At 43.4% G+C, this 27,584-nt stretch overlaps 1 protein-coding gene across 1 annotated transcript in view; it reads left to right on the top strand.

Moving 5' to 3' along the window:
* The first annotated feature begins 261 nt into the window (after positions 1–261).
* Positions 262–27,584, top strand: part of CLASP1 (cytoplasmic linker associated protein 1) — a 267,087-nt gene continuing 239,764 nt past the window's right edge. The window contains exons 1-2 of the mRNA XM_073305074.1: positions 262–497; positions 23,358–23,843. Of these exons, the coding sequence (XP_073161175.1) occupies positions 23,649–23,843 (195 nt within the window). The 5' untranslated portion in view covers positions 262–497; positions 23,358–23,648. The remainder of the gene's footprint in view (positions 498–23,357; positions 23,844–27,584) is intronic.

The following is a 27,584-nucleotide window of genomic DNA, read 5'->3' as shown; positions in this document are numbered from 1 at the left end:
CCGGCGGGCGCATGCGCAGATTGTACGCTTACCTCATATCAGCCACGCTTGGAAGACTTCCCCTCTCTCACCATGGAGCTCCGCGGGGGGTGTTTCCGGCCGCTCTGACCTTCCCGCGGAGCTCCATGGTGAGAGAGGGGAAGTCCGCAACGGAGCGACACCCGAGTGCGCGTGCGTCCTGCTTGCTGGGGAGTCTTCTAGATTCCAGGGCCCGACAAAGATAGTGCGCTTGCGCGCTGGGCCTGCGCGCTTGCCGGGTCGTCCTTCCAGTCGGTGCTGAGTGCGCCTGCGCCCTGAGGCTTCCATTCTTGCCCAGCCCCAGCAGCGGCAGCCTCGGGGCGGAGGAGCAGCAGCCGCAGCCATGCACTGCAGTAGGTGCCGCGGGAATTAAGCGGGATCTGCTGCTCCCCCTTCTACCGCATGCACCCTCTGTAACGTCCATGAGGCCGGTTTTACTTGCACCCCCCCTCCCCCGCCTGCCCTTCCAGCAGCTCCAGGTAAAACCCCAGTGTCCTGTAGCATGGGGTTGATATGTGGGGGGAGGGGGCTGCAGTCAGCCCTTGGCTTGTTGGGGGGCAGGGAGGGGGAGGGGAAGCATTGTTTGGTGAAATCAATAGGTTACAGAGCTGCCTCTGCTCTGTGGCTGGGCTGGGCGCAGCTGGGAGCCTGACCGGGGCTCATGGTTGGGGGAAGTGCATGGGCTTTCCAGCAGGGTTTGTTCCTGGCCGTTTCGCCCAGCTTATCAGTGTTTTAAAGTATTTTTTTTTTCTAAAAATGAGGATTTTGTATTCAGTTGCACACCCAGGAAAGAACAGACTTGGCAGGCACTGGCATTGTGGTGGCAGCCCACCGTAGGAAAAACGGTGGGACTGTGATGTCCAGAGGGAATTCACTTCCCTTGTTCCAGACATTTTAAAAATGGACAAAGCACTACAGAAAACAGTGTAAGGACGAATCCGGTACTGGCTGGGAGGGGTGGACTGCATGACCTAATAGGGCTTTTTCCTCTGATTTGGGGATGGGTTTTAGAAATCTAAACCGCGGGGGCTGGGGAGTACAGATTCAAGGCTTTTGTTTCATCCTTAACTCTCCCTGCTGTGCTTAGATCTGAGATTAGTGCGTGGCTGTATGTGCTGCAATACTTAGGTACAATGGGCGATTTTACTATTAGTTCCTTACCCCTGAATCTCCAGTCTGACAGTGTTTAGTTAGATCCTTTATTGTATTTCTTTATTTAAAAATCTGGCTATGTAATCTGAATAATTGACATAACAGCCTTTAATGATTGTTAGTGTGTACTACTAGATGTTCTCAATCTGTGGATTATCATGGTAGTGCGCTTGCTCTGAATTGTGTCTGTGGGATCAAGGTTCTGATCCATAAATAACCATCTCCCCACACAATGTATGGTCAATAAGGGTTCTGTAATACTTTAATGCATATTTAGTAGTTGATATTGAGATTTGAGTAACTTGACAGTTTTTAATTACGTACTAGTGACAATGTCTAAAGGCAGGAGGCTAGAGGACTAAATAACTTGTTTAATTCAAAACTGTTTAGAGGGTGGTGAAAAGACAAATTATTTTGCTTATCTGTAGTTTAAAAGCATGTACTGATTTGAACAGATTAGTTCATAGTTTTTGGGGCATTAGCATGTGAGACCAGCTTTGCCTTACAGAAAGATGCTAAATAAACCTTTTTATTTGTATCCGATGAAGTGAGCTGTAGCTCACGAAAGCTTATGCTCAAATAAATTGGTTAGTCTCTAAGGTGCCACAAGTACTCCTTTTCTTTTTGCGAATACAGACTAACATGGCTGTTACTCTGAAACCTTTTTAAGTTGCTCCTCAGGATCTGCTCTGCCCTCAGGTACATGTATGCCACTTCAGTAGGAAGGGAGTCTCCTTACCCCTTCCTTAAAGAACATGTCTAAAAAGCAGTATTAGTGGACATACTGGATGGACACACTGCAGTAGGTTAGAGGCTATGCAGAAAGAGCTATATCCTGGAAGGTTTCAGAGTAACAGCCGTGTTCGTCTGTATTAAGAATTAGGACTGTTTAGATTGGTGGTTGACAGTTGTCACTGCTAGTTTGATTGTGAAGCAGAACTTGACAAAGGCTTGTTGTTAAAATCTGAAGTAGGAAAATATTTGCTTGCAAGAGCCTACCTGCACACCGTATCTTATTAAAATAAGTGCAAAGCTTTAAGAGGATCCTGGTTTTTGTGTGTGCTTTGCTTTAAAAAGCACTTTTCATTACAGCTTAGGCTGGCTTCAGTTTTTACATTTGATCTGTCATTGTCACTCAAGCAATGTCTACATTATCACTTTTGTCGGTTAAAGTTATGTTGGTCGGGGTGTGAAAAAAACACTCCCTTCACCCACAAAAGTGCTGGTGTGGATAGCACTATGTTGGCAGGAGACTCTCTCCTGCTGACATATCTACTGCCGTGCGACACATCTACCGCCGCTCCTTGGGGTGTGGTTTAATTATGCCAGCAGGAGAGCTCTCTCCCACCAGCAAAGAGTGGAACCAGCTGTCCCACTATAAGGTTTGTAGTGTAGACATAGCCTCAATACCCAGTCCAGCTTCCACTGATGCCTTTTAATGGGAATTTAGATCAGGCCCTGGGTGAGTGTGTCACTATGCTCTCAAATGAACTTACACAGGAAAATGATAAAAGACAAAAACACCCTATCATCTGTGAGTGAACACTTTTTACAGAGTGATCACTCTATATTGGACCTATCAGTCCACATCCTCAAAGGAAACCTGCACAACATTTTCAGAAGATGAGCGTGGGAGCTTAAATTCATAACTTTGCTAGGTACTGAAAATCATGGACTGAATAGAGACACTGGAGTTATGGCTTATTACAACAATCTATAACCTACTAATAACCCCACTGTCAGCTGCTCCCCCAGCCCCCTTTACAATTGGAGTTATGTTAATGTTCACCTTGAGTAGCCTCTTGAAATGTGTGGTAACTACTTATGCAAAACAATCTGTTCCACCTTGATTTTGCAGTGACACTCTGGTATGTTTCCCAGACCTAAATGAGAGCTCTGTGTAAGCTTGAAATCTTGTCCATCTCACCAACAGAAGTTGGTCCAATAAAAGATATTACCTAGCCTATCTTGTGTCTCAATACAGGGAGATAGGCTTGTTGCTGGACCAAATCCTGTAAGCGCTTGAATGGTATGCTAAGGCTCAACTTACGGGAAAAAAGACACAAAATAAGGGAGAAGGGGAAACTGCTATAGATGGATCTAAAGGAAGCCTGGACATAGTCATTTAGCCTACGTGTCTAAGACCTTGTCTACACTGCATTGGTAATTTGATCTAAGCTACGCAATTTGAGTTACGTGAATAGTGTAACTCACATCAACATAGCTTAGATCTACTTAACGCAGGTCCACACTACACGATGTTGATAGGAGACACTCTCCCATCGACTCCCCCTCTTCTTCTCGATCTGCTGGAGTACAGGAGTCGACGGGAGAGCGATCTGCGGTCGATTTAGCTGGTCTTCACTCAACCTGCTAAATCGATCGCCAGTGCATTGATTGCCACTCGTGGATCCCCTGGTAAGTGTAGACAAGCCCTAAGATATTTATACAGTTCCATTACTGTGATGTCTGAGCTCTTCATGGTCTCTAATGTCTTTATCCTTGCAACATCCCTCTGAGTTAGGGAAGGATAATTATCCCCATTTTACAGAGAGGGAACTGGGACATAGAGAGGTGGAGCCATTTGCCCAAGGTCACGCAGGATGTCTGCGATGGTGAAGCAAACTGAACCCTGGGCTTCCAACTCCTAGGCTAGTGCCCTAAGCACTGGACCATACAAATCCCTCGCAAACCTCAGTTTCATGCGTTTCTGATAGTAAACAAAAGAGATCTCTACTTTGTTGCTTATGTAGGCTGAGCTGGCAGATGATGGGAGGGGCAGGATGCTGTCTCTAGCCTCAAACTTGTAGCAATTTTGTAAGATACAGCCACTAAAGCTACATTTTACTAAGTCATCTAAGCTGCTCATCTTATCTTCCTTGTTGCATATCAACTGCAACTTCTCCCAATGGTGCCTCTTTGGTGCTTCAGGAACTGAGTGGTAGCATCAGAGGTAACATAACTAATCATCGCTCCATCCTTCCCTCCAGTAACCCTAACCTGAAACACTGAGTCTACTGCCTGACTTGGTTGTCTTCTCCCTGACGGTGCCAGTTTGGTACTGCAAGCAGAGGAATCTCTCTTCCTGCTGTACGAAATGAGCACCGTTTAGATGACATAGAATAGAACAGCTTTTGACTGGGCGAAGGTAAATGATTTTGCCTGAGCCAGGCATAACGTGGAGGGAGCCACAGTGAAATCTCCAGCCTTACCTTTACTCAGCTACTATAGATCTGGATCTGAAGGAGCCTCCCTATTCCAGTCCTGAACCCTGGGTCCCCCAACCCTATGGAGACTCCTCAGACCTCACTTAGTTTTATTTGCTGACTCACTTCAACCAATGGGACTGAAGTATGCAAATAAACTGGAGGGAGGGACTGGTGATTGGCTGAGTTATCTTGGTCAGTGCTCTTCTATCTGCAGCACCAAATGGTCACTGTGTGGAAATTGGATTTTTTCTGGTTTTCTGATTGCCACCAAAATCCATAGGGTCTGTTCCATTTACCTAGAACGTTCTCTCAAATTTTGGAATTGATTGGACGCAGTCTTCAAAAGTTAATGCATTACAAATAGAGAAATGACATCATTTCAATGTTAGGCCTCACTTCTTTTGGCCAATAACTTATAGTGCTACAAGTGAGACAACAGCATGTTTGTGAGAGAAAGAAATACTTGTGAGAGAAAGAAATACGTTTTAGTAACCCACGTTACACTCTCCAGGGGGACAATTGTACAGGGTGCCTGCTGGTAAAGAAACTAGACTGTCAGAATAAGTCTGTCTTGAAGTACTGTAGAAATCTTAAGTCTGAGCTGTGGATGAAGTATATCAAAAGCAGACAGAAATTAATGATAACTTTTCTTGGTTTGATTTTTTGGGTTTTCCTATATGTTGGTCAGATCCTGTAATTCTTTTCCGTATGATACGGATTCAATCAAGGCCTGTTAGCAGTCTCTTTTAGATGGTGACAGCCAACTTGAAGTCTGGTTGGTTTCAGAATGAGTTATTGTTTCTGGTTCTACACCCTGTCCTGTAGGACCATACCAACCCTTAAGGTTTTACAGTCCCTCAAACAGGGGAAACCTATTGGAAAAATCTACACTTTTTTGCCCATTGAGGCAGGGCCTGTGTGTGCCAAGAACACATGATGAAGTGAGCTGTAGCTCACGAAAGCTCATGCTCAAATAAATTGGTTAGTCTCTAAGGTGCCACAAGTACTCCTTTTCTTTTTAAGAACACATCAGTTATTCTGTTACCAGGATGAATGGAGCAGTCATCCACCAGAGGAAGGGGGTGAGTGTTATGGCATCCTTTTCTACATAGAACTCTTATAGTTCTGACCACTTATTTAATGGCCTAGACTAGCTGAATGGTGCTTTCTACCTTGTTCTGTGTTCTAATCAGGTTCTTACACTACATCCATCATCGTGGTATCGTGGAGACTGATGAATAAGGCTACGTTTTAATCACAAGTATTTTTAGTAAAAGTCATGGACAGGTCACAGGCAGTAAACAAAAATTCATGGCCTGTGACCTGCCCATGACTTGTACTATATACCCCTGACTAAATCTTGGGTGCTCTGGGGTAGGGGGTGGGGGCCCAGGAGAGCCGCAGATGTTTGTGGGGCGGCAGCCCGGGCTGGAGCGGGGCATGAGGTGGCCCGGGACCCCTGCTGCTGCTGGGGGAGGATGCGGGGGCGCAGTGGCCTGAGACTGCCCCAGCAGCAGCCAGTGCAGCTGGCCCAGGGGCTGCCCCTGGGCCAGCCATACCAGCCGCTGCAGAAGTCACAGAGGTTCCGGAAAGTCCCGGAATCCATGACTTCCGTGATAGACTCGCAGCCTTATTGATGAATGAAATATGGACGTGTTCTTCAGCATCCTGCACTATAATAAGTCTCTCTGTAAAATTTAGACACATATCACCTTCGTCTGGCACAGTTATTTATTTCTTTTATCCAGGGATATTTTTATTTATTTATTTATTTTAAAAGAAGCTTAGTTAAAAAGGTTTCAACCACTTACGTTACAGGAGAGAAAGAAGGAAAGGTTTTATTTAAGGGCAATTTCAAACAGCTTTGGTCTTAGTTTGTGGACCTATTTCACTTAGCCAAATATCCGAAGGGTCTGATCCCCAGGGAGGTAGAGTGCAATAGTTGGTGCATGGCTTACTAAATGTGGGGGTGGCATTGATGTTAATTTTTAAAAAGGAAGTGTCTTTAGATTATTGCAAGGGAATGGATCTTAAAAAATAATTATTTTTTCTATAGTAATTGCTGACAGTGGAAATAGACTATCTGAGCTCTAGTTCTAATACAGTAGCACAATCCTGCAGTGTTTTGATTTCAGATAACTTCTAAAAAATGTTACAGTAGATTCAATTGGAACTTAAATGACCTAAGACACATTTTTATTGGTCTTTGGTTTCTGTTTTTTTTAAGCAAACTGAGACAGACTTGAGCTGACACTGCTCCTTCACTGCAGATCTGATCAACATGGGGTCTGATCTAACTTACGCATCCAGTAGACACTGAACAGAAGGCACTATCCAGGGGAGTGGGCAAAGGGGACCACCTTTGCACCGTCTGGATGCTGGGCTGATCTGTGGACTGAAGTGGCCCCCAGTTACTCTAATTTATGGCAGCCTATCCTAGACTAAACAGGCTGCAGTGTAGCCCAGAACGTCTGTAGCACTTAGCAGTGCACCCCTGCCTCTAGTGGTCCCCCCTATGCTGTGTCTTGCAAGGAGGAGGAGGGTGGGGCTGTGTGTAGTGGCCCGATGCTGTGCCTGTACTGAAGGATTCTTTCCTCATCTATTTCTGGGCATTTTATGGCCCCTATATACCACCAGAGGTGGGAGCAGAATCTACTTAAGCTAGAGACCTGTCTACAATAGATCTCCCAAAGTTGTTGTTAATACTGATCTGACAGTAATAGGCAGTTTTTAGAAACTCTAGTGTAGACAGGGCCGTTGTCTACCCTATTCTCAGGAACGCTTCCAAGGTTGGCCTACAGTTTCCACCATTGCAAGCAGCCCTGGAGCTGTTCTGGTGGTGCATTAGGACTCCTCTCTTTTAGTATAAAGAAAACCAGTGTGGGGAGAGAAACCTACGTGGAGTAGTGTTGGTCTGGAATGCACGGTTGGCCAAACACCATAACTGGAAAGCCACAGTTCAGTCTTGGCAAGACTTCCTTATGGAAATTGAGGCCTGTGGAATAAGTTGTTTCTAAAACTGCTGACTTAAAAATCTGCAATAAAGATATTAATGACTTTCTGGGCCCACCTGAGTTTTTTTCTTTTCCACCCCTCATTCAGTTTTGTTTCTTATTGGTCTTAATACCAGCAACAACCTGTTGTAACTGAGGTGGAACAACAGTCTTCTGTTAAATGTTACATATTTAACTCAACTGCTTAGGAGGAGAAGTACTTATGTAGTAAAACGCAGCTATAAAACCTATTCACTTAGACTCTGGAGCGGTTGCACAAATCTCTTCCATATGTAAATAACACATACCGGGGGGGTGGGGAGGGATAGCTCAGTGGTTTGAGCACTGGCCTGCTAAACCCAGGGTTGTGAGTTCAATCCTTGAGGGGGCCATTTAGGGATCTGGGGCAAAAATTGGAGATTGGCCCTGCTCTGAGCAGGGGGTTGGACTAGATGACCTCCTGAGGTCATCTTCCAGCCCTGATATTCTATGAACACAGGGCTCTTTTGAAATGTAGGCTAGATAACAAGGCTTCTTTCCTCTTCCCCCTCCTTTTCTTCCTCCCCCTACCTCCCCATACATGATTCAAAGGCAGATGTATTTAGACCATTTAAAAAAGCCATAGCTTAAGATCCCGAGCTGAACACCCAGTGTACTGACATTTCATTTGCCTCCTTCACTCTCCCATCATCTGTTCTGCAGTTCTTAAGGGTTGGATGTGGCAAGATCTAGCTATAGTGCTTGGGTAGTGGCTGTTGACTTTGTTGCCTGTTGACTTCTAGGAGGTTGTTGAAAGCTTCCAAGCAGTTCTGTTTGCTTAACACAGCTTTAGACTTGGCCACAGCCTCTCCTCCGAAGTATGGTATGGAGTCAGAAACCATCAAGTTAGTATTTCTAGCAGCTTATTCTTTGTCCTCTTCTAATCTTAGAGAGAGTCCTCCAGAAGATCCCACGGTAAACTCACACTGCTCTCACATGGACATGTGGTCCAAACACAGGGATTCCTAATTTATAATCCCGCCCCCCACAACTCTTGTGGCCTTGGCAAATCACTTACTCTCTTCCAGTCCTTGGCTCCCTGCTTTCCAGCTGGGACACTATCTACCACTTGGGGGTGGAAGGTTAGTTAAGGTTTGTAAAGTGCTTGGAAAATTAAAACTGTGGCCACCAGGAAGGATTTTCTTTGAGATGTTTTATCCAGAATAAATCCCATCTTTAGTCATGCCCTGTTGTTTAGCTTGAAAGTTGAGGAATGAGTCCTAATGGTTGGCTAAGACAAGTTCTGAAACTTAAAACAATGCCTACTTGATTTCTGTAAAGGATCAGACCTTTCTCTTGCCTGGAAAAGAACTTTTCCTATGTTCCATTGCTTTCATGCACTGGCACCTGCCAGACTTCTTGTGGCGGAGCATCCCGAGGAGCTCCCTTTGGTCCTCTGATAGACCAGCTCTGGCATTGTCCCCTCTCTTTTTTGAACTAATGAGAAGCTTCATGCTTCAGAAACCTCATGCAATAAATCTGTTTTACCTCAGGGAGTTCTGCTTCTTGTACAACACAAACAACCCACTTCTTGCCTGTTGCCTGTGCTTTACTAGCTTGTTATGTATTAGTAGGGAGTGCCAGAAGGATTTGTGAAAGTAGTAAGTATAGTAGTTTCATCCGAACCCATTATTGAGATCTCCTTAAAACCAGATTATCCTGCTCTCATGCTCATGTGTATCTTCTCAGAAAGTTGTCTTGCCATCTGTTGTGCACCCCCCAGCCCGAAAAAAAAGGCAAGAAAATAGCTAATGTTGGGTTTGTCAGTAATAGATATCTCAGAGGGGAAGGGTGGTCTTGTGCTTATGGCATTAGACAGTCTCTCGGCAGACCAGGCTTCAGTTCCCAGCACTGCCAAAGACCTCATATTTGACTTTGGGTAAGTCACTGAATCTCTGTGCTTTGGTTTCTCATCTGTAAAATGGGGATACTACTTTTCTCCCACCATTTGTTTCTTATCTTTTTGGATTATATACTTAGAGACAGTCTCCCCTCCAGGTACAGCTTACTTAGGGTCATAATCTTTGTTCAGGGACTCTAGCTGCTACTGCAATTACAGATAGCTAATAAGGATGAGGTTCTCAAACTTTTCTGGTGTGGACTACCTCCCTTCCCACTGATGATTGTGTGGGCCACTTCTCCTCCCACTGGTGATCTACTTATATCCCCCTGGCAACTGTAGCAGTTTGCTTACAGGGGAAAATATTCAATGTATCTTACCTTATTTTAATATGATCAGGAAAAGAGGAGAACCAATAACGTATGACCCAACTGCAAGTCTCCTCAAAGCACTGGTGGTCCATGTACTGTAGCTTGGGTACCAGGGCTCTAAATAATTTGAGATAAGTAGTTATTAGTTTAGTCCAGATCATTCTTCAAGATAACTTCCGTTTTAATAATCTAAAGGGGTTATATTGGAGAAATATTAGGTATATTTAAAACAGAGTTTCAGGGTGGATTGATTTAAATGAAAGCAATTTAAATCACTGATTTTAATCATGATTTAAATCAACAAGCAGAAAACCTTGATTTTAAATAATTGATTTTAATTGTATTTTGCATTTGTACTTCAATTATTTTCGTAAAGAAAGGTTGATTCTCACTGGTTGGCAACCATTAAAACATGTTGATTTGCAAGTAATGTATATACTTGTTCATAAGCCGAATATTTTTGGTAAAAAAGTGACGCATCAAAGAGCGGGGGTCGGCTTATAAATGGGTCTACACAAAATTTGATGATTATAAACTCTATGAAATCACTGAAATGAATATCTAATACATTGTCGTTTTGTTTACCTGGAGCGTTCGTATGCACGGAGCCCCTCGGTTCCCAGTGGCCATGGTTTGCCATTCCTAGCCAGTGGGAGCTGCGGGGCTCCATGCCTGCGAACGCTCCAGGTAAACAAAACATCCCGACCATCCAGCGGCTTACCCTGACGGGTCAGGAGCCAAAGTTTGCCAACTCCTGAAATATAGGGTCAGCTTATGAAAGGGTCATATAGTTTTTACTATTTTTACCTATTCATCTTGGGGGGTTGGCTTATAAATGAACGGGCTAATGAACGAGTATATGTGGTAAATCTAGCCTTTATGCTAAATTTGGTGCTTATTGCTAATGAGGAGGATACACTATCTATACACATTTATTTAGGCAATTATATGGATTCTTATTTTTTACCTTTTTATGATGATAGAAAATGGTGAATGATGCATTTATTTTACTAAATGACCAATTTTTTACTTGTAATTTGTGCCAAGCTCCCTTTGGATGGAAATTCAAATTTAACTAAAATTCACAAAACAACATTTCTTAAATTAAAACTAACTTAAATGTTCTGGATACATAAGAAAGCTATAGTTTATCAAAACATGTTTTGCATTTAAAACTAACTGACCTGTTAAACAAAGGGAGTATTATCTGTAGCTGATTGATTCAACTGATCACTTCTGGTCACCTTGTTCTTGAAGAGTTTAGAAATAATGGATCTCATCCTCTCTCATCTCATTTTTATTCATAAATTGGAAGAGAACAAACTTTCCTGCTTTTTGTACTCCTAGTCAGTTTCTTAACTTTGAATGAACTAGTTGTTGAACTGATCTAGTTGAATAAACTGGAATTAAGAAAATATTTTCTCTGCATGTGCAGAAGAAGCTAGTGCTGTCAAAAGCTGATTTAGCACTTCATCAAACTCTGGTTGTAGGTGCTTAGCCAGTGACTTCCACCAGGTCAGGGGTTTGACGTTCTTTAAAACTTCAGCAGCCACGTGTTGCTTAATATTATTTTTTTTGTATTTAATTTAAATGGTTATATGAGGTCCTCCAGGGATCTGTCCTGGGTCTGGTTCTATTCAATATCTTCATCAATGATTTGGATAATGGAGAGTATACTTATAAAGTTTGCTGACAATACCAAGTTGGGATGGGCTGCAAGTGCTGTGGAGGATCCAGTGATGGTGGCAAACTGGAGAAATGGTGTGAAATGAAGAGGGTGAAATTCAGTAAATACAAATGTAAAATACTACACTTGGGAAAGAATAATCAATTGCACAAATATAAAATGGGAAATTACTGCTTAGGAAGGAGTACTGCAGAAAAGGATCTGTGGGCTATAGTGGATCACAAACTAAATATGAGTGAAGAATGTAATACTGTTACAAAAAGCGAACCTCATTTTGGGATGTATTAGCAGGAGGGTTGTAAGCAAGACATGAGAAGTAGTTCTTCCGCTCTACTCAATAATTTTAAGGCTTCAGTTGGAGTACTGTGTCCAGTTCTGGGCACCATGTTTCAGAAAAGATGTGGACAAATTGGAGAAAGTTCCAGAGGAGAGCAACAAAAATTAAGTGTTTAGAAAACATGGCCTACAAGGAAAGATTGAAAAAAATTGGGTTTGTTTAATCTGGAGAAGAGAAGACTGAGGGATGACATACCAGTCTTCAAGTCATAAAAGGTTGTTATAAAAAGGAGTCGATAAATTTGTTCTTTTTGTGCTCTGAGGGCAGGACAAGAAGCAATGGACTCAAATTTCAGCAAGCGAGATTTGGTTAGACATTAGGAAAAACTTCCTAACTATAAGGGTAGTTAAGCACAAGAATAAATTGCCTACGGAGGTTGTGGGATCTCTATCATTGGAGGTTTTTAAGAGCAGATTAAACAAACACCTGTCAGGGATGATATAAAGCAGGGGTTCTGATGACAAATTTTTAGTGGCCTCAGAATGTGGCCACCAACTCTTGCTGGTGGCTGTTCTCACACTTCATTAGCTTTAGGAAAACCATATAAATATGCACATATACATGTCCAAATCATTGCAATTTATTTATTGATAGCTAGTAAGTCTGTTGTGAAAAGTGATATTAACAAACCTACAAGTATCACTTTTTACAGCAGACTTACTCAGCCCTGGCAAGCCTGGGGACAAATTAAGTCCTGGATGGAGGGTCGGGGGAAGGCCAAGGGACGTGGGGGTTGGGGGAGGTAGCAGGGGGGCTGGAGCCTGAAGCCTCGCAGCTGGAGGACGGGGCCCAGGAACAGAGCCTGAAGCCGTGTGGCCAGAGCCTGGGCCCTACCGTCGCATAGCTGGAGCCCAGGGCTGGAGCGCAAAATCTTATGGCCGGAGTCTGCTGCCCGTCACCCCAGGCTGGAGCCCAAAGCCTGAGCCCCACCACCCCTAGGAAGGCGGGGAACTCATTGGCTGCTTGCTCCTACAATATTGTGCCCCAGGTGACTCCAGAATGGGACAGGGCCCAATCCCTGCTGGTAGCCCCAGCAACCAACACCGAGGGAGTGCATCCAGGAGAAACAGGGTGGGGGGTGGATTGCTATTTTGCCTCTCCTCCCATCACAGTCCAGGAGACTATGGCCACAAGAAAAGCCCCTCGTGGCCGCATTTGAGAAACTCTGGTAAATAATACATAGTCCTGCCTCAGTACAGGGACTGGACTAGATGACCTACAGAGGTCCCTTCCAGCCCTGTATTTCTGTGATTCTGTGATTAAAGATTATAAATTTAGGCCTTGACATAGGTATGTCAGTTTCAAATTTAATTTTTAAATAGGTTTATTTTAAAAAAAACAACCTATATTTACTTTAAATAAAATCCAGGTTAAAAGAAAAATCCAGTTTTTTTGTTTTTTGTTTTGTTTTTAAAGACAAATTGATTTTTATTCACCCTGCCTGGTTTGCTTCTTAATGTTTGGAGAGTTGCTTTTACTCCAGTTTTCAGTCACTAGCACAATGCCAGTTAGCAACTCTGAGTCTTAAACTCAAAATTAAATCTTAAAATTTGCTGCAATTCCTTTATTGCATAAGTATGGTTATTTGTGCCCTATAAGAACCTATGGCATTTTCTATGCTGGGTGTTTAGCCACTGCTGTAGCTACACCAACGCAAATCCCTAGTGCAAACATGGTTTAAACAGAAGCAACAATGCATACTGGTTAAAGCTTACCCTGTTCAAACCTGGGTAGGGTGTGCCAGTACAAATTGTGCTACACTGATGTTAGAACGCTGTGGGGTTTGCGTTGGGGCAGACATAGCACTGATAAGGGAATGTCAGGGTTATTATTTACCTTCGTCCTGTCCCTTTAAGTATTGAAGGTCTGCTAACGGGGTCAAAGGGGACAGCTCTGACTGCCAAATTGGAGTTTGATGTGTTCTGGAAGGATTCAGCAGCAATGGGGCTTGTACAAGTTTTCAGTTTAATAAAACTCCAGTCTGGGAGTGTAAAACAGTCTGAACTGGTGGCTTAAAGCTAGGGAAATCTTGCAATTTCCACTGTTAAATCTAGCTCAGCTTCTCTAATGTCAACAGTATTGTTAGTCCACTGTGTAGACAGACCACTTATTGCACTCTGTGTTTTAAGCACAGTGTCTCTGGTTTAATAAGCACTGTGCTTAAAAAGCCGATGGCACATCCATGCTGGGGCTCTCAGCATGCTAGCACTGGTGGAGATGATAATAACAGCAGGAAACTTTTGTGTGAAATTTCCCTAGTGCCATGTAGAGAGAAACTTAGAGGCATTATAAACTTGAAGTTCAGTAAACTTCAGACAAGTTAAGTAGTTTCAGGTATTACTTTGGTTCCTGAGTCTTGCTCGGTTTTACATTTACATTTCTTATTAAAAGACTGGTTGCTGCCCTGTTGCTGTTGAAAGATGCGCACACATCAGATAAGAACATAAAAGAATGTCCATATTGGGTCAGACCAATGGTCCATCCAGCTCAGTATCCTGTTTCTGACAGTGGCCAACGCCAGGTGCCCTAGAGGGAATGAACAGAACAGCTAATCATCAAGTGATCCATCCCCTGTCGCCCATTCCCAGCTTCTGGCAAACAGAGGCTAGGGATACCATCCCTGCCCATCCTGACTAATAGCCATTGATGGACCTATTCTCCATGAATTTATCTAGTTCTTTTGAACCCTGTTATATTCTTGGCCTTCAAAACATCCACTAGCAAGGAGTTCCATAGACTCACTGTGCATTGTGTGAAAAAATACTTCCTTTTGTTTGTTTTAAACCTGCTGCCTATTAATTTCACTTGGTGACCCCTAGTTCTTGTGTTATGAGGAGTAAATAACACTTCCTTATTTACTTCCTTCACACCAGTCATGATTTTATAGACCTCTATCATAACCCCACAAAGTCATCTCCTTTCCAAACTGAAAAATCCCAGTTTTATTAATCTCTCCTCATATGGAAGCTATTCCATACCCCTAGTCATTTTTGTTGCCCTTTTCTGTACCTTTTCCAATTCCATTATATCTTTTTTGAGATGGGATGACCAGATCTGCATGCAGTATTCAAGATGTGGGGGTACCATGGATTTATATAGAGACAATATGGTATTTTCTGTCTTCTTATCTATCCCTTTCCTAATGGTTCCTATCTTTTTGTTAGCTTTTTTGATGGCTGCTGCACATTGAGCGGATGCTTTCAGAGAACTAGCCACAATGACTCCAAGATCTCTTTCTTGAGTACTAAGAGCTAATTTTGACCCCATCAATAAATGACTATATAGGGGAAATGGGAACAGACTAGACACAAAGTGCTGTCAAAGACAGTAAAATGGAAAAGAGTAATCCTGCAGTTATAGCAATTGAGTGGTACTTGCAACACCTGTAGGTAAAATGTTTTTTAAGTTGATACCCTTTTAGAATGAGATTTCTAGGCTTTTGGTTTTGGAAAACAGTAACACTTAAATCAGAAGCATACGCTGTTTGATTGTAATTGTCAAAAATGTACCTGAACAGTTCAAGGAACCTTACTGCCTACACATGGAAGCTAGATCAACAAGAGGTGAGAGCACGTTTCCTTAACAAGATATTTGCAGAGTTGCCATTTTTGTAACCCCCTGTCACCTTCATCTCTCCAGTAAGATGAACTTTCTCCTTCAGCTAGGGCATTTGATGTTTAGGTTGCCACCTTGGTTACCTCTTAGTGTTTGCACAAGTCATTGAGGAAGCTTTACGCTTAGATAAAGTAGTAGTGTTTTGCCTAACTGCGGGCTAGTCTACACCGGCAACATTAAAGCCTTTAATGTGGCTTGTGTAGTCGCAGCAGAGCACTGGGAGAGTGGTCTACCAGCGCTCTAATAAAACCACCTCCACGAGGGGCGTAGCTACCAGTGCTGGGAGCGTGGCTCCCAGCGCTGGTACACTGTCTACACGGGCGCTTTACAGCGCTGAAACTTGCAGCGCACAGGGGTGTGTTTTTTCACACCCCTGAGCAAGAAAGTTGCAGCGCTGTAAAGTGCCAGTGTAGGCAAGCCCTGAGAAGTTTTACATCTTATTGAGTTCCTTGCATCCCACAATGCTTTACAAGTTCTGTACAGCTCTGGTGTGCAGCCATCTCTGGAATAAAGGGTTGCCAACTGACCAGGGTACTCAGCGCAACAGTTGAGGGAGAAGACGCAATTTTGGCCAAGAACCATGAGATCCTTTCTGTGTTCTCAGAAAGGACATGTCATCTGCATAGTACTCAGTTCATTTCTGAAGGATGATGTGTTGTCCCTGCTGGGACATGAACCATTGGTTGGAGAGAGCCTAGTTATTAAACCCAATCCGTAGACCTATTCATTCCCTTTGGCAGGGGGTGGTAGAGATGTACTACAGAAAGAGTGATTCTTTTGTAGGCTTTTATACTTGAAAACAAACATCACTGCCTGTTGTTTGAAAGTGGAAACTTCTTTAAGAGGAGCTCTTCATTCTTGTTGGAAGTCAGGGTTCAAAGACATGATTGTTTGATGTGCCTTGAGCTAAGCTTTAATTTGAAATTTGCCTGCAGCTACATTATGAGACATGTAGAGAAGGAGCCTTGTTTGTGTAACTATGCCACTGCGTCATTTAATACGACTGCTGTGCTGTTTTGGTGGGTTGGTCTGTTTGCCAGCAACTCCCAAGAAATTAATATTGCACTGAATAAGTAGCATCAGGGCTTGAAAGTTGACCATAAACCTAAAGTTACCAGCCAGAGGCATATACAGAGATGCATTCAGGAGGGTCACCAGTGAGGCCCAGGAGCAACAACTCCAGGGCATGTGCTGTCACTCACAACTTTCATGAGTGACAGCAGTGTGAAACTGACTTACTTTGTCAGTCTTACTGCAGCCCAGGGGTGCTGAGTAGCAGTGGTGAAACCCCTGATCTGGGAAGCTGTGAGCAGCAGCAGCAGTTTGTTTGAAGACTATAAGGGCATGTCTGTGCAGGGAGTTAGTCTGGAATATCTAGTCTTGATTAAATTCCATGTGTGGGTGCTCTTACTTCAAAGTGCTGTATTCCAAATTAGTTTAATCCACTTCCAAAATGGATTAAGATGATTTGGAATAGGGCACTCTTATTCCAGGGACAGAGCATCCACACATGGAGTTAGTCAGGAATAATTAATTTGCTTTAAATTCACACACCCTACCTTATTCAAGGTTAATTTTCATGTATTGACAGGAAGACAGCACTCCATCTGTCACATTCAGAAGGCTTCCTTCCTAATCACAAGGGCTAGAAACATAATTTTAAAGTGAAAGCTTAAAAGGCATAAACTGGTAATTCAGCAGAATTTTACTTTCCAAGAAAAGCTTTGTCCTTGCCACAGGTGAGAGGGGATTTCTTCTTTTTAAGCACAACAAAAAGTTAAAATCCTCTACCATGTCCAGTTCTGCATTTTTACTGATTTTTCTCATGTTTTCACAAAACCATTATAAATATTTACTTAATTGTTTGCACCAATTCAATCTGAACTGTGCATATTGCTTTGCTATGTACTGTCCAGACTTCTTTTCAGTGTTGTGGATGGGCTGAGGCGGAGCGATTAGATGCTGATTACTGGGTTTGAGTTAGACCGTGCTTTCCATAGTTAGTTGTTTTTACCTTCTCTTTTTGTAAATCCAGTTTTGGACCAAAACCTTCATAACTAATATGAAGCTTGTGATTCTTTGCTAGATGACTTTGGTGGAAAATGTAGAGGGGGCGGGGTGGGCACAATGACTGAGTATTTACATAAAGTGTGGGGGGGTGTTCATTTTTGCAAAATAGTCGTTTTCTAAATCTTTTGGATCATCCAATCAGACTGCTTGCCTAGATCAAATTCAGTCTAGTCTGTCTTCGTAAATTGAGGACTAGTGCCTTTGACTAGATTTGCAGTGTTTGGGTTGCTTCTGGTCCTATGTTTACAGCTATTTTCAAAACCTGGAGAGGCTCCAGACATAACAAGTCTGCACCATTGGGTTCCTGGCTTGGATTTCTGCAAGGGCTTAAGGTTTACGTGACTGGACAGCCTTTGGGAGGAAAAGTTTTTTGGTCCTCAAAGCTTAACCTCCGTAGGTTCCCGGAGTCAGTGGATCTTCCTGGTATTAACCACTCAGAGGCTGTAAGGTTTAAATTCTGCCGGACCAGAGGGATCCCCACAGGGCTGAGACTCTACAACTTGCAGAAGGAGGGTTGGAGTCAGAACATCCACTTAGGCCTAGGCACCAACTCTGTGGGTGCTCCGGGGATCAAGCACCCATCAGAAAAAAAAAAACAGGGGATGCTTAGCAGCCATCAGTCGCTGTTTGGCGGCTGGCGGGAGGTGCTGAGGGGAGAACAGAGAGCAGCAGGCAGGCAGGGAGCTTTGGGGGAGGGGGTGGGAAGAGACAGAGTGAGGGCAGGACTTAGGGAAGGGGCGGGGCTTCGGGGGAAGGGGTGGAGTGGGGGTGGAGCCCCCACCGGGAAAAATAAAAGTCAGAGCTGGTGCACTTAGCGCGTGTTTACATTTACAGTGCTGCAGGGGCACAGCGGAACCGGTGCGGCTGCGCCGTTGTAGAACTTGGTGACGGCGCTCCCTATGCCGATGGGAGAGTTTTCCCAGGGGGTACTTTGTTACTCCAGCATCCCAGCTCACTATTTCACTAGGAAAAAAGGGTATTTTTAAAACGCATTCTCTGACAAGTGTGAAAATCCTAGCGCAGACAAAGCAGGCGTAGTTTTAACGTTTGTTAGCTGGTTAAAGTAAACCCTGGGCTCTTTTCTTTGCCTAGTGCTTTGTCTTTACTAGGGTTTTAATCTTGCCTATATACACCTTTTTTCTGTTCTGGTGTATACAAAGACCTTGTCCTCATGTATAACACATGCCTTCTCCTCTTGTGGGTCACTGACTTGCATCCACAGGTAGATTGTATTACTGGCCAAGCTCGTGAGATCTTACTCAGTGGTATTTCTGTTTGTCTTGTAATGTAATGTATTAATTTTTGAACGCTGCATCTGATGAGTTCCAAAATTTTCAGGGAATGGACTAGGCATTGATGGCCAGAAGCTTACTGATTTGGGGGACAATCGGAACATCCAGAGAGAAAGTGGGGGACATGTGGAGCTTGCTGTCATATGTTGATGGCATCAAGGGCAGCCAGAGGGAAAGGGGAGAGAAGGCTTAATTCCTTCCTCCTTCCTAAAATCCTGCCTCCTCAAAACCTATTCCAGATGAGGGAAAAGATGGCACCATCTGCCCACCCCTCTGTTCCAATCTGGGGGGATGGAAGGTACTTTGGAGGTGGGAGGAGACACATACGGAGCTCCTGGCATGGTGGGGAGAATGGGGGGTGGGGGACAGGTGTCAGGGCAGAGAACAGGGCTGCTGTCATGGTGGGGAGATGGGGAAAGTAGGAGAAGGGTGAGGAACAGAACCCCTAGCACGGTGTGGAGAGTGGGGGCTGCTGCTGTTGAGAGGGCAATGGGAGGGGGGGAACAGAGCCCCTGGCATAATGTACAAAAGGGGGGACCCTTATGTAGTTTGGGGGGGGACAATGGGGATGGGGAATAGAGCCTTGGCATGGTGGGGAGAACAGGGGACTCTGCAATGGTGGGGCAAGGAGACATGGGGGAAAACCACAGAACCTTAGGTGGGGGAAGAGTTTGGGGGGACCTGGTACATGGGAGAGACTGGGGCTACAGAGCCTTCATGGGTGGGGGAGACTGGAGGACCCAAGCATGAGGGGATGAAGGCACACAGAATACCTGTAATGGTGGGATGAAAGGAGGAATCGGGGAAGTGGGAATGAGGGTGCACACAGCCACTGGTGTGGGGGAACGGGAGACCCTGGTATGGGAGCAGGAGAGATCCGGGGAGTACACAGAACACCTGCCAGTTGGACATTGGGAGAGAGTTGTAGGGAGTCCCTAAAATAGAGGGGGATGGGAGAGTGGGGGGAATGGAGGGATGCACGGTGTCCTGGTGTGTGCAGTGAGCTTGGCTACATATGCTGAGGAGTGTGCGATCCCTTGCAATGTGATCTGGCTTAACACACGTTCATTCTCTAAAACACGGAAGTATTAGACAATCTTACCCTGACTTAAAAAGAAGCCATTCCTAGGAAAACTGTTAGTTTTAAATGAATTAGCTTAAAACATCTGGGTCTTGGCTTGATGTCTTTCAGTTGTTACTGTACTCGAGTTAGTTTAACAACTGAAAAGGTGCAGGTCATTAGTGAGACAAGGTGGGCGAGGTAATATCCTTTACTGGGCCAGCTTCTGTTGGTGAGAGAGACCCACCTTGTGTCTCTAATATCCTGGGACCAACACAGCTGCACTAACACTGAATATGATGCAGGTTAACATTTTGAAGGCCTAGGTTCCCTCACCTTGGCTACATGGCCAGCTAATACTCCTTTGAAGTAGGTAGTTTGCATCTTAACAAGCTTTAAGGGCTCATGTACATGGGAAGTTGCCCTGAATAGCTATTCAGGTCAAAACTTTTCCAGTCAATTTCCCTGTGTGGACACTATTCCAGAATAGGCCACTTGATTCCAGAATAATTAGTGCACTTCCAGACTGGAGTAATTATTCTGGAATAGTGTCCACAGTAGGAGCTAATTCAGATTATTGTATTCTGTGATAGCAATTCTGAACAATTTCCCCATGTAGACAGGCCTGAAGAGGGCTTTTAATTCCAACGTATGTAACTGGGCTGAGCTACCACAATTGAAAAACACCTTCGCTTGATACTTTAGTGCCTTTCATTGGAGGAACTCAGAGTGCTTTAAATGGTGAATTGGCTGCCCCATTCTAGTGGAGGGTGGTGGGGAAGAGAGTAGGTAAATATCCTCATTGTAAAGATGATAATGGGAGGGTGTAGAGGTCAAGATTTAAGGTTATGAGGGAGGTCTGGCTGTCCTTAAGTTTGGAACTAATAACTCCTTTAGAAAAGGGTTTTGAAAGTAAGAGGTCTATTCAATTTCCCATTACAGTAGCTGAGACACTATTCAAGATTTGAAAGCTGAAATCAAAACTGGGCCCAATGCCCAGATAAAAATTAGTTTTTGTGCAAGCTAAATAGCACCCCCCCCAAAAAAAAATCCAAAAAGGAAGGTCACAAATGCAGTGAACCAAATTGAAAGGCCTTGCCCAGAAGCATCTAGACAAAGAGGGACTGTGGTTAGCAGCCTTGGATTGCCTCCCTGTGCTGGCAATTTTACTGAAGATACGGAGAGACCTCCAAAGAGCTTTGTTACGAGCTGGTGAAACCTTAGTTTCAGAGTTCTGCTTGCGGATTTTGCATTTTGGTTGTATTCTATGTTTTGGTCTTCATTTTACTCCTGTGGATCTCTCCTTTCAACCTGAAGCTGTTACATGGGGCTTTCAGTGGTCAATGATTTCTAGGTGTATGAAATCAGTGACTACACAGCTGGCACAGACTTAAACACGGTTGTGCAAGGCAGAATTATGTTAAACTTACTAGTGCAAAATATACCCCCCAACCCTTTAAAATACTAGTATTTTCTGTCACCAGCATAGTAATCTCCCATTTGAAAAAAACTTGCACTGAGCAAGTGGGCAGATCAGAGCCTTGCAAAATCATAACGGCTATCAACTCTTCATTTGAAAGGGTGCAAGTTTAGGGCCAGTCCTAGGGGTGTTGGAATGGATGCTTATTGCTTGTGAATGGTGCTGGATTAAAAGCCCTGAAGCCCTAAATAAGCCCTTAGAAACTGACAGTACTGCACAGACCGCAAGAGTGAGAAATGCCACACTTCAGCACTGATCTTCAGGGGCCATTTTTAAGGGGCGAGAGGGGAGTTCTGTCCCTGTGGCCTTTTCAGTCTTGGACCTTTTTCCCCACAACGGGTAGTTTTTGGAAGACACTTGTCCAGTGGGAACTGGGTTGAGACCCCAAACAGCCATAAAAAGGTTTAAAAAAGTGCTGTTTGCTGCCATCCTGGGGTAGATTTTTTTTTTTTCTGGTGACCTCTGTTCTCCTATGATTTAAGAGCAACACAGACAAGTGCAGGAGGCAGGGACACCCAGCCCTTGTCTGGCTGTGGTTAAATGGGGCTGGGAGTCCTCAGGCGTGGAAAGGCTCCACAAGGCACTGGACTATGTCTAGCAGTTCGGTTTGAAGTCTGCTTGTAAGAAGTATGTGGGATCGTAGTCGTATTGGTCCCAGGATATTAGAGAGACAAGGTGGGTGAGGTAATATCTCTTATTGGGCAGCTTGTAAATTAGGCAGAGACAGAGGAACTGGAATAATGATCTGAGAAATAGCCTGTAAGGTCTATTCTTGTTTTCCAAGTTATGCTTTTTTGTATGTCATCTGCCATCAGCTATTCAAAAGTAAAAAACTGACTGCCAGGGTCCTGTTGTTCAAACCAGTAGCAGTTAGGTTTCCTACCCCAGTGCTTTCGAGCTGAGTGAACTTGTGCCTGTAGATTCATTCCAGTTAAGGTTTCTACTTCGCAGTTTCTCCGGTTCCCCCTTCCCGTGCACTGAGTCTGACCTGCTTTCCTTGTGCTAGTGCAGAAAGTAGGGCAGGCTTCTAGCTTTGGATGTTATTATTAGAAAGTAAAAAAATCCCAGAGTCTTACCCACCTCCTCTTTTTAAAGGAGAGTGGCACCTGTAAAGAGAGCACCTCAGGAAAATTATACATAGTGATGCTGGCTTCCGCCATTAACAGTTGCATGTGGGAGACTGAAGCTAAAGGGCAGGCATGGGGGGTTCGTGCTCCCTGGGCTAGTGGGGATGATTCATTTAGTTATGGAGGGGGAGTGGCAGAGAGAGGCTGCAGCTGCTTGTAAAGCGAGATTTCCAGTCAGCAGCATTAGCCTGGAGGTTCCTTGACATACTTCACCAGCTTGTGTTAAGATGCAGAAAAGCCCTGCTGAAAAGGAACATTTAAGGGCACACTCTGCTCTGTTACAGAGATGAGAATCCAGAGTTGTGCCATGGATTACGCTGCTATAAATCCCCAGTGAGAGCAAAGTTTGGCCCCTGAGTTTCCTTTATGGCCCTGCTTACAGAACATCTCAGCCAGTATTAGCTAAACCCCATTTTAAAATTTATGCTAGTAAGGGGCTAAAGCTGTTTCCCAGGCCAGCATATTGAGGGCTGCACGGGGTTAGCCAGTTTACAAAACCATGCTGTAATGTGGCTCATCATAGTCTGATCCCTGGAGACAGTGTTTGCATCATATTAACGAAAGCTAGCTGTCTGTGGTTCTGGCTCCTGCTGTTTTATCTGTATTTTAGACAGGGCCTAAAGTATGATACAGATTCTGATGGTAGTGATGGTTGAAAGTTAGCAGTCAAATGAGATCCAAATTTCTTTCTGTACTCATTTCTTAAACAGACACGCTTTCTCAGTGACTGATGGCCCATATCATGGGATCATCACTCTACCTTTGGGGACAGACAGAATACACTGAATTCTCATCAGCCTTTGAGACCCAGATTTGCTGGATCTATCACGAGAGCTGCTTCTCAGGGGACTGATGGAGAACTGCGTTTTTTGAAACATAACCTAAGGTCTTTGTCCTGACCTACCTAATGCTGTCTGTTTAAAAAAAAATCCTGGCTATATCATTTGTATCCGGTTTATTACATCTTTATGTCCCTCAGATGAATAACCTATTTTGTGACATGCTTTTGATTTTCTTTGTATTTTATTTGTTTAACCTAAAATGCTGTCTTATTTCATTTCTTGCAGAATGGACTGCTGAACTAGGAAATATTCCAGACCCAATAGTACAGCATTGCTGCACCACTCACAGCTTTATCTATTACTAGTTATTTAAATTGGACTTTTAATATCCTGCCAGCTGCTCTTCAGACACACATGGTGCATTGTTGCCATTCCCAGAATTGCATCTTTGAAACCCAGGCCCTCAGTAACCTTCATCAAACAAAGAGGCGACCTACAGGATACATTTATAGTGGGGTTTCTCAGACCTACTGCCCTCTAGCTTTATTCTCGCCGGTGCTGTATTTCTAGCACACCATGGAGCCCAGTATGGAGTATTGCTTAGCACAGGTGCTTCAGAAAGACGTTGGAAAGAGACTTCAGGTTGGCCAAGAGTTGATAGATTATTTCTCAGATAAACAGAAGTCTGCTGATCTTGAACATGATCAGACTATGCTGGATAAAATGGTTGATGGACTTGCCACCTCTTGGGTAAATTCCAGCAATTACAAGGTAAGATCTGCTTGGGGAAAAGTGATTAGAGTCTAATACTGCTTCAGTCTGGCAAGTCATATTGTCTTACTTGTAAGGAATTTCCTTTAAATGAAAGTTACGTAGTAGAGTCTTGTTCATTCTCACTTTTTCTGCAGACTTCATCATAGTCCTACTAAACCCACTGTTCTCACCCCATTTCTCAATAAAGATTTTGTAGCTGATGCTGTAGGGAAGGTCCCATGGTACTAAGACTTCATTACTTTAACAAACACATGTACTAATATTTTGTATTTTAAATCACAACAAAGCTTTTTCCCAAATTGAATACCAGGTTACGTTTTGCAATGAGATAACTTGGATTGTTTGTGTAGCTTGTTCATTTACTTGGGGGATTTGGTCATCTCCAATAGTTGTCCCATTGTTAACAGGAATTAATGAATTTGTGCTGTATATATTTGAAATATAATACTTGATTTTATTGTAAAATATGCATATAAGCTGCCAGTATTCTTTCACTCTTGCATTGAACAACACCTAACGTGAGTTTTACGTTATTAACTGTTTTTATAATACAACATGTCCATGTATATTATACTAAATAGCTGAAGAGTGAATACAATGGCTAAATGAGCTTTCTGTGTTGGAATTTGCTACCATTTGTAGTGATGTCATTGGGGGATAGGACATGGAACTCTACATAGCAATCAGTCACCACTGTTCAAGACCTATTTGGCCTTTGTGTAACAAGTTGGTTGTCTAAGCTATCATAAATATAAAGGGAAGGGTAACCACCTTTCTGTATACAGTGCTATAAAATCCCTCCTGGCCACAGGCAACAACCTGTTAACTGTAAAAGGTTAAGAAGCTCAGCTAACCTGGCTGGCACCTGACCCAAAGGACTAATAAGGGGACAAGATACTTTCAAATCTGGGGAGGGGGAAGGCGGCTTTTGTTTATGGGACTGGGAGTTCTCTCTTGGGCCTGGGAGAGGCCAGACAGAAATCCATCTTCTCCAACCCATCCTAATCCAAGTCTCCAATATTGCAACCAGTAGAGGTAAGCCAGGCAAGGCGGATTAGTTTATCTTTTGTTTTATGTGAATTTTCCCTGTGTTAAGAGGGAGGTTTATTCCTGTTTTCTGTAACTTTAAGGTTTTGCCCAGAGGGGGATCCTCTGTGTTCTGAATCTAAATACCCCGTAAAGTATTTTCCATCCTGATTTTACAGAGATGATTTTTACCTTTTTTTTTTTTTTAAAATAAAATCCTTCTTTTAAGACCCTGACTGATTTTTTTCCATTGTTCCAAGATCCAGGGGTTTGGGTCTTTGATGATTTTGTAACCAATTGGTTAGGATATTATTCTCAAGCCTCCCCAGGAAAGGGTGTGTGTAGGGCTTGGGGGGGATATTTTGGGGGAAGACGTCTCCAAATGGTCTCTCTCCCTGTTCTTTGTTTAAAATGCTTGGTGGTGGCAGCATACTGTTCAAGGACAAGGAAAAGTTTGTATCTTGAGGAAGTTTTTAATCTAAGCTGGTAAGAATAAGCTTAGGGGGTCTTTCATGCAGGTCCCCACATCTGTACCCTAGAGTTCAGAGTGGGGAAGGAACCCTGACATAAGTGAACAAGTGTTACCATTACAATTTGTACTAGTTAGCTTCCTTGTTGGGGGAGTCTCAGAGACCAAGGATAGGTTTCCCCCAAATCAGGGTTGAAACACATTGGCCAGCCCGTATGAGAAATTTATGGTGCTTCTGTTGTGGATAACTAGAGGACTTTGCTCAATTCTCATGAGAATGAGATCAAAAACTCCTATGGAGACCCAGAGCCTTGAGTAAATTAACCATGATTCACTCTGGAATTATTTGTGTCCTTTGGCGTTATGGAGAGCCTGGAATATCAGTTGCAGGTGATCCAGAGTTCAGTGTTTTCCGCAACTCCATTTCACTGTTTGTGTTCACAGAACTGTTGATCTGGCAACGGGTGCAAGAATGCAGCACTTCTCCATACTTTACACACCAACAAGCTGCATTTTTATGCCTTACACCTTTTTTTGTATGTATTTGTGCAACCGAATTTTGAGTAAGTTTGGTCTGGCACTGAGCCAATTGTGGTGGAAGGTGAACTTCTTTCCACCCTTAGCATGCAGAAGTTATCTTAAAAAGTCAGTGGAATATCATTTCTGGTTCAAACTACAAAGACATCCTGATGTGTGTGCGCTGTCATTGCTAATGGGGAACATATACTGTTATTGCAAAAAGAAAGGGAGTACTTGTGGCACCTTAGAGACTAACCAATTTATTTGAGCATGAGCTTTCGTGAGCTACAGCTCACTTCATCGGATGTAGCTCACGAAAGCTTATGCTCAAATAAATTGGTTAGTCTCTAAGGTGCCACAAGTACTCCTTTTCTTTTTGCGAATACAGACTAACACGGCTGTTACTCTGAAACCTATGATGTACTGTTATGTGAGAGTATAGCATGCTTTTTCCGTCTTGCTAAGTGGTTCCTCATCTATCATGCCATCTTACTATTGAAGATGGAATTCACAGATACTGTAAACTTGAATTTATTATCAAACTTTTGCTATTTGTAGGGGTTTTAAAAATTGATACAGGTTACATAGATACATAAGATGTGCCAAGTTCAGCATTAAGTTAAATGCAGAGAAAGATGTATATTTTTTACACGTTACAGTAGCTTTTTTTTTTTCTTTACAATTGGTCCCTTGAAATGTGCATTCTCTCAACTTCCAGCAAGGAATTTCATGGGGATGAGGGAGGCAGAAAAGGTAAATAGGTCATTGCACCTCCAGATAGTCTCACATTTGAAATATGTAAATTTCTTTGTTATATAAATTGAGGCAGGGACTACATTCAGTTTTTGTCACTAAGTGTTATGGAAGCTAATGGTTAGCATTCACAGTACTTTATAACATGAATTATCTATGGAATATGTCTGCTAATTAAACAAAGGCCCTTCGCATAGAGATGGAGACTGGAGAGCATTTAGCTCAGTGGTACGTGCGTTGGGATGTTTGCTTCACCAAACTGCACCATCGCAGCATACCACCTAGTTGTAAATATTGCGCAATAGCATACAGTATATTATTGTGGCTCCCTGCATTTGAATTACTACCTCCCTCCTTGTTGGCTGCTTGGAGGGATCATAGGAGCTCAGGTTCCTTTGCTCAGTGCTACTTGCACATAACTAGATGTGTGAGTGAGGCTAGGGGGTGCTCCTGATATCTGATCAACTCCAGGGACTCTTCTAAATAACCTGTGGCTATTTATCACTACCATCGAGTAGCCACCTGGAGATTTAGACTGGACGTGTTTGGTCACTGCTGAAGAAGCCCGTATTTACAGTGTGTTTGTCTATTTCTCACTCTTGCTCCATCCCCAAGTCTGGAAGTGTCTATTTAGACCAAAGACTGAGACTATATGGAAACAGAAATTCAGAATGGCTGTTCCTTAACATTTCATTAATAGAAAGGATGGTCTCAAGTTTAGGAGGGATTAGAGTAACTGATCCAAATAGCATGGCTGTTTGATTTACTCATGGCTGTGACCTGCACGCACTGTTGCTTTTAACTAAGCCTGTCAGCAGCCCAATATTTCCATTTGATAATTGGGGAAATATCAGCACCCATAGGCTAAGTGACTTTCACAAGGCTGCCCAATTCAGAATTCAGAACAATGAGTCCCAATTGTCAACGACATAACAAGAGTAAATCTATTTTAGGAGAGGATTTAAGTTCCC

This window comes from Lepidochelys kempii, chromosome 11, assembly GCF_965140265.1.
Source record: "Lepidochelys kempii isolate rLepKem1 chromosome 11, rLepKem1.hap2, whole genome shotgun sequence".
In the NCBI taxonomy this organism is placed as follows: Eukaryota; Metazoa; Chordata; order Testudines; family Cheloniidae; genus Lepidochelys; species Lepidochelys kempii.
Note: the sequence above shows the minus strand (reverse complement) of the source record. Positions and strands in the feature narration are given on the sequence as shown.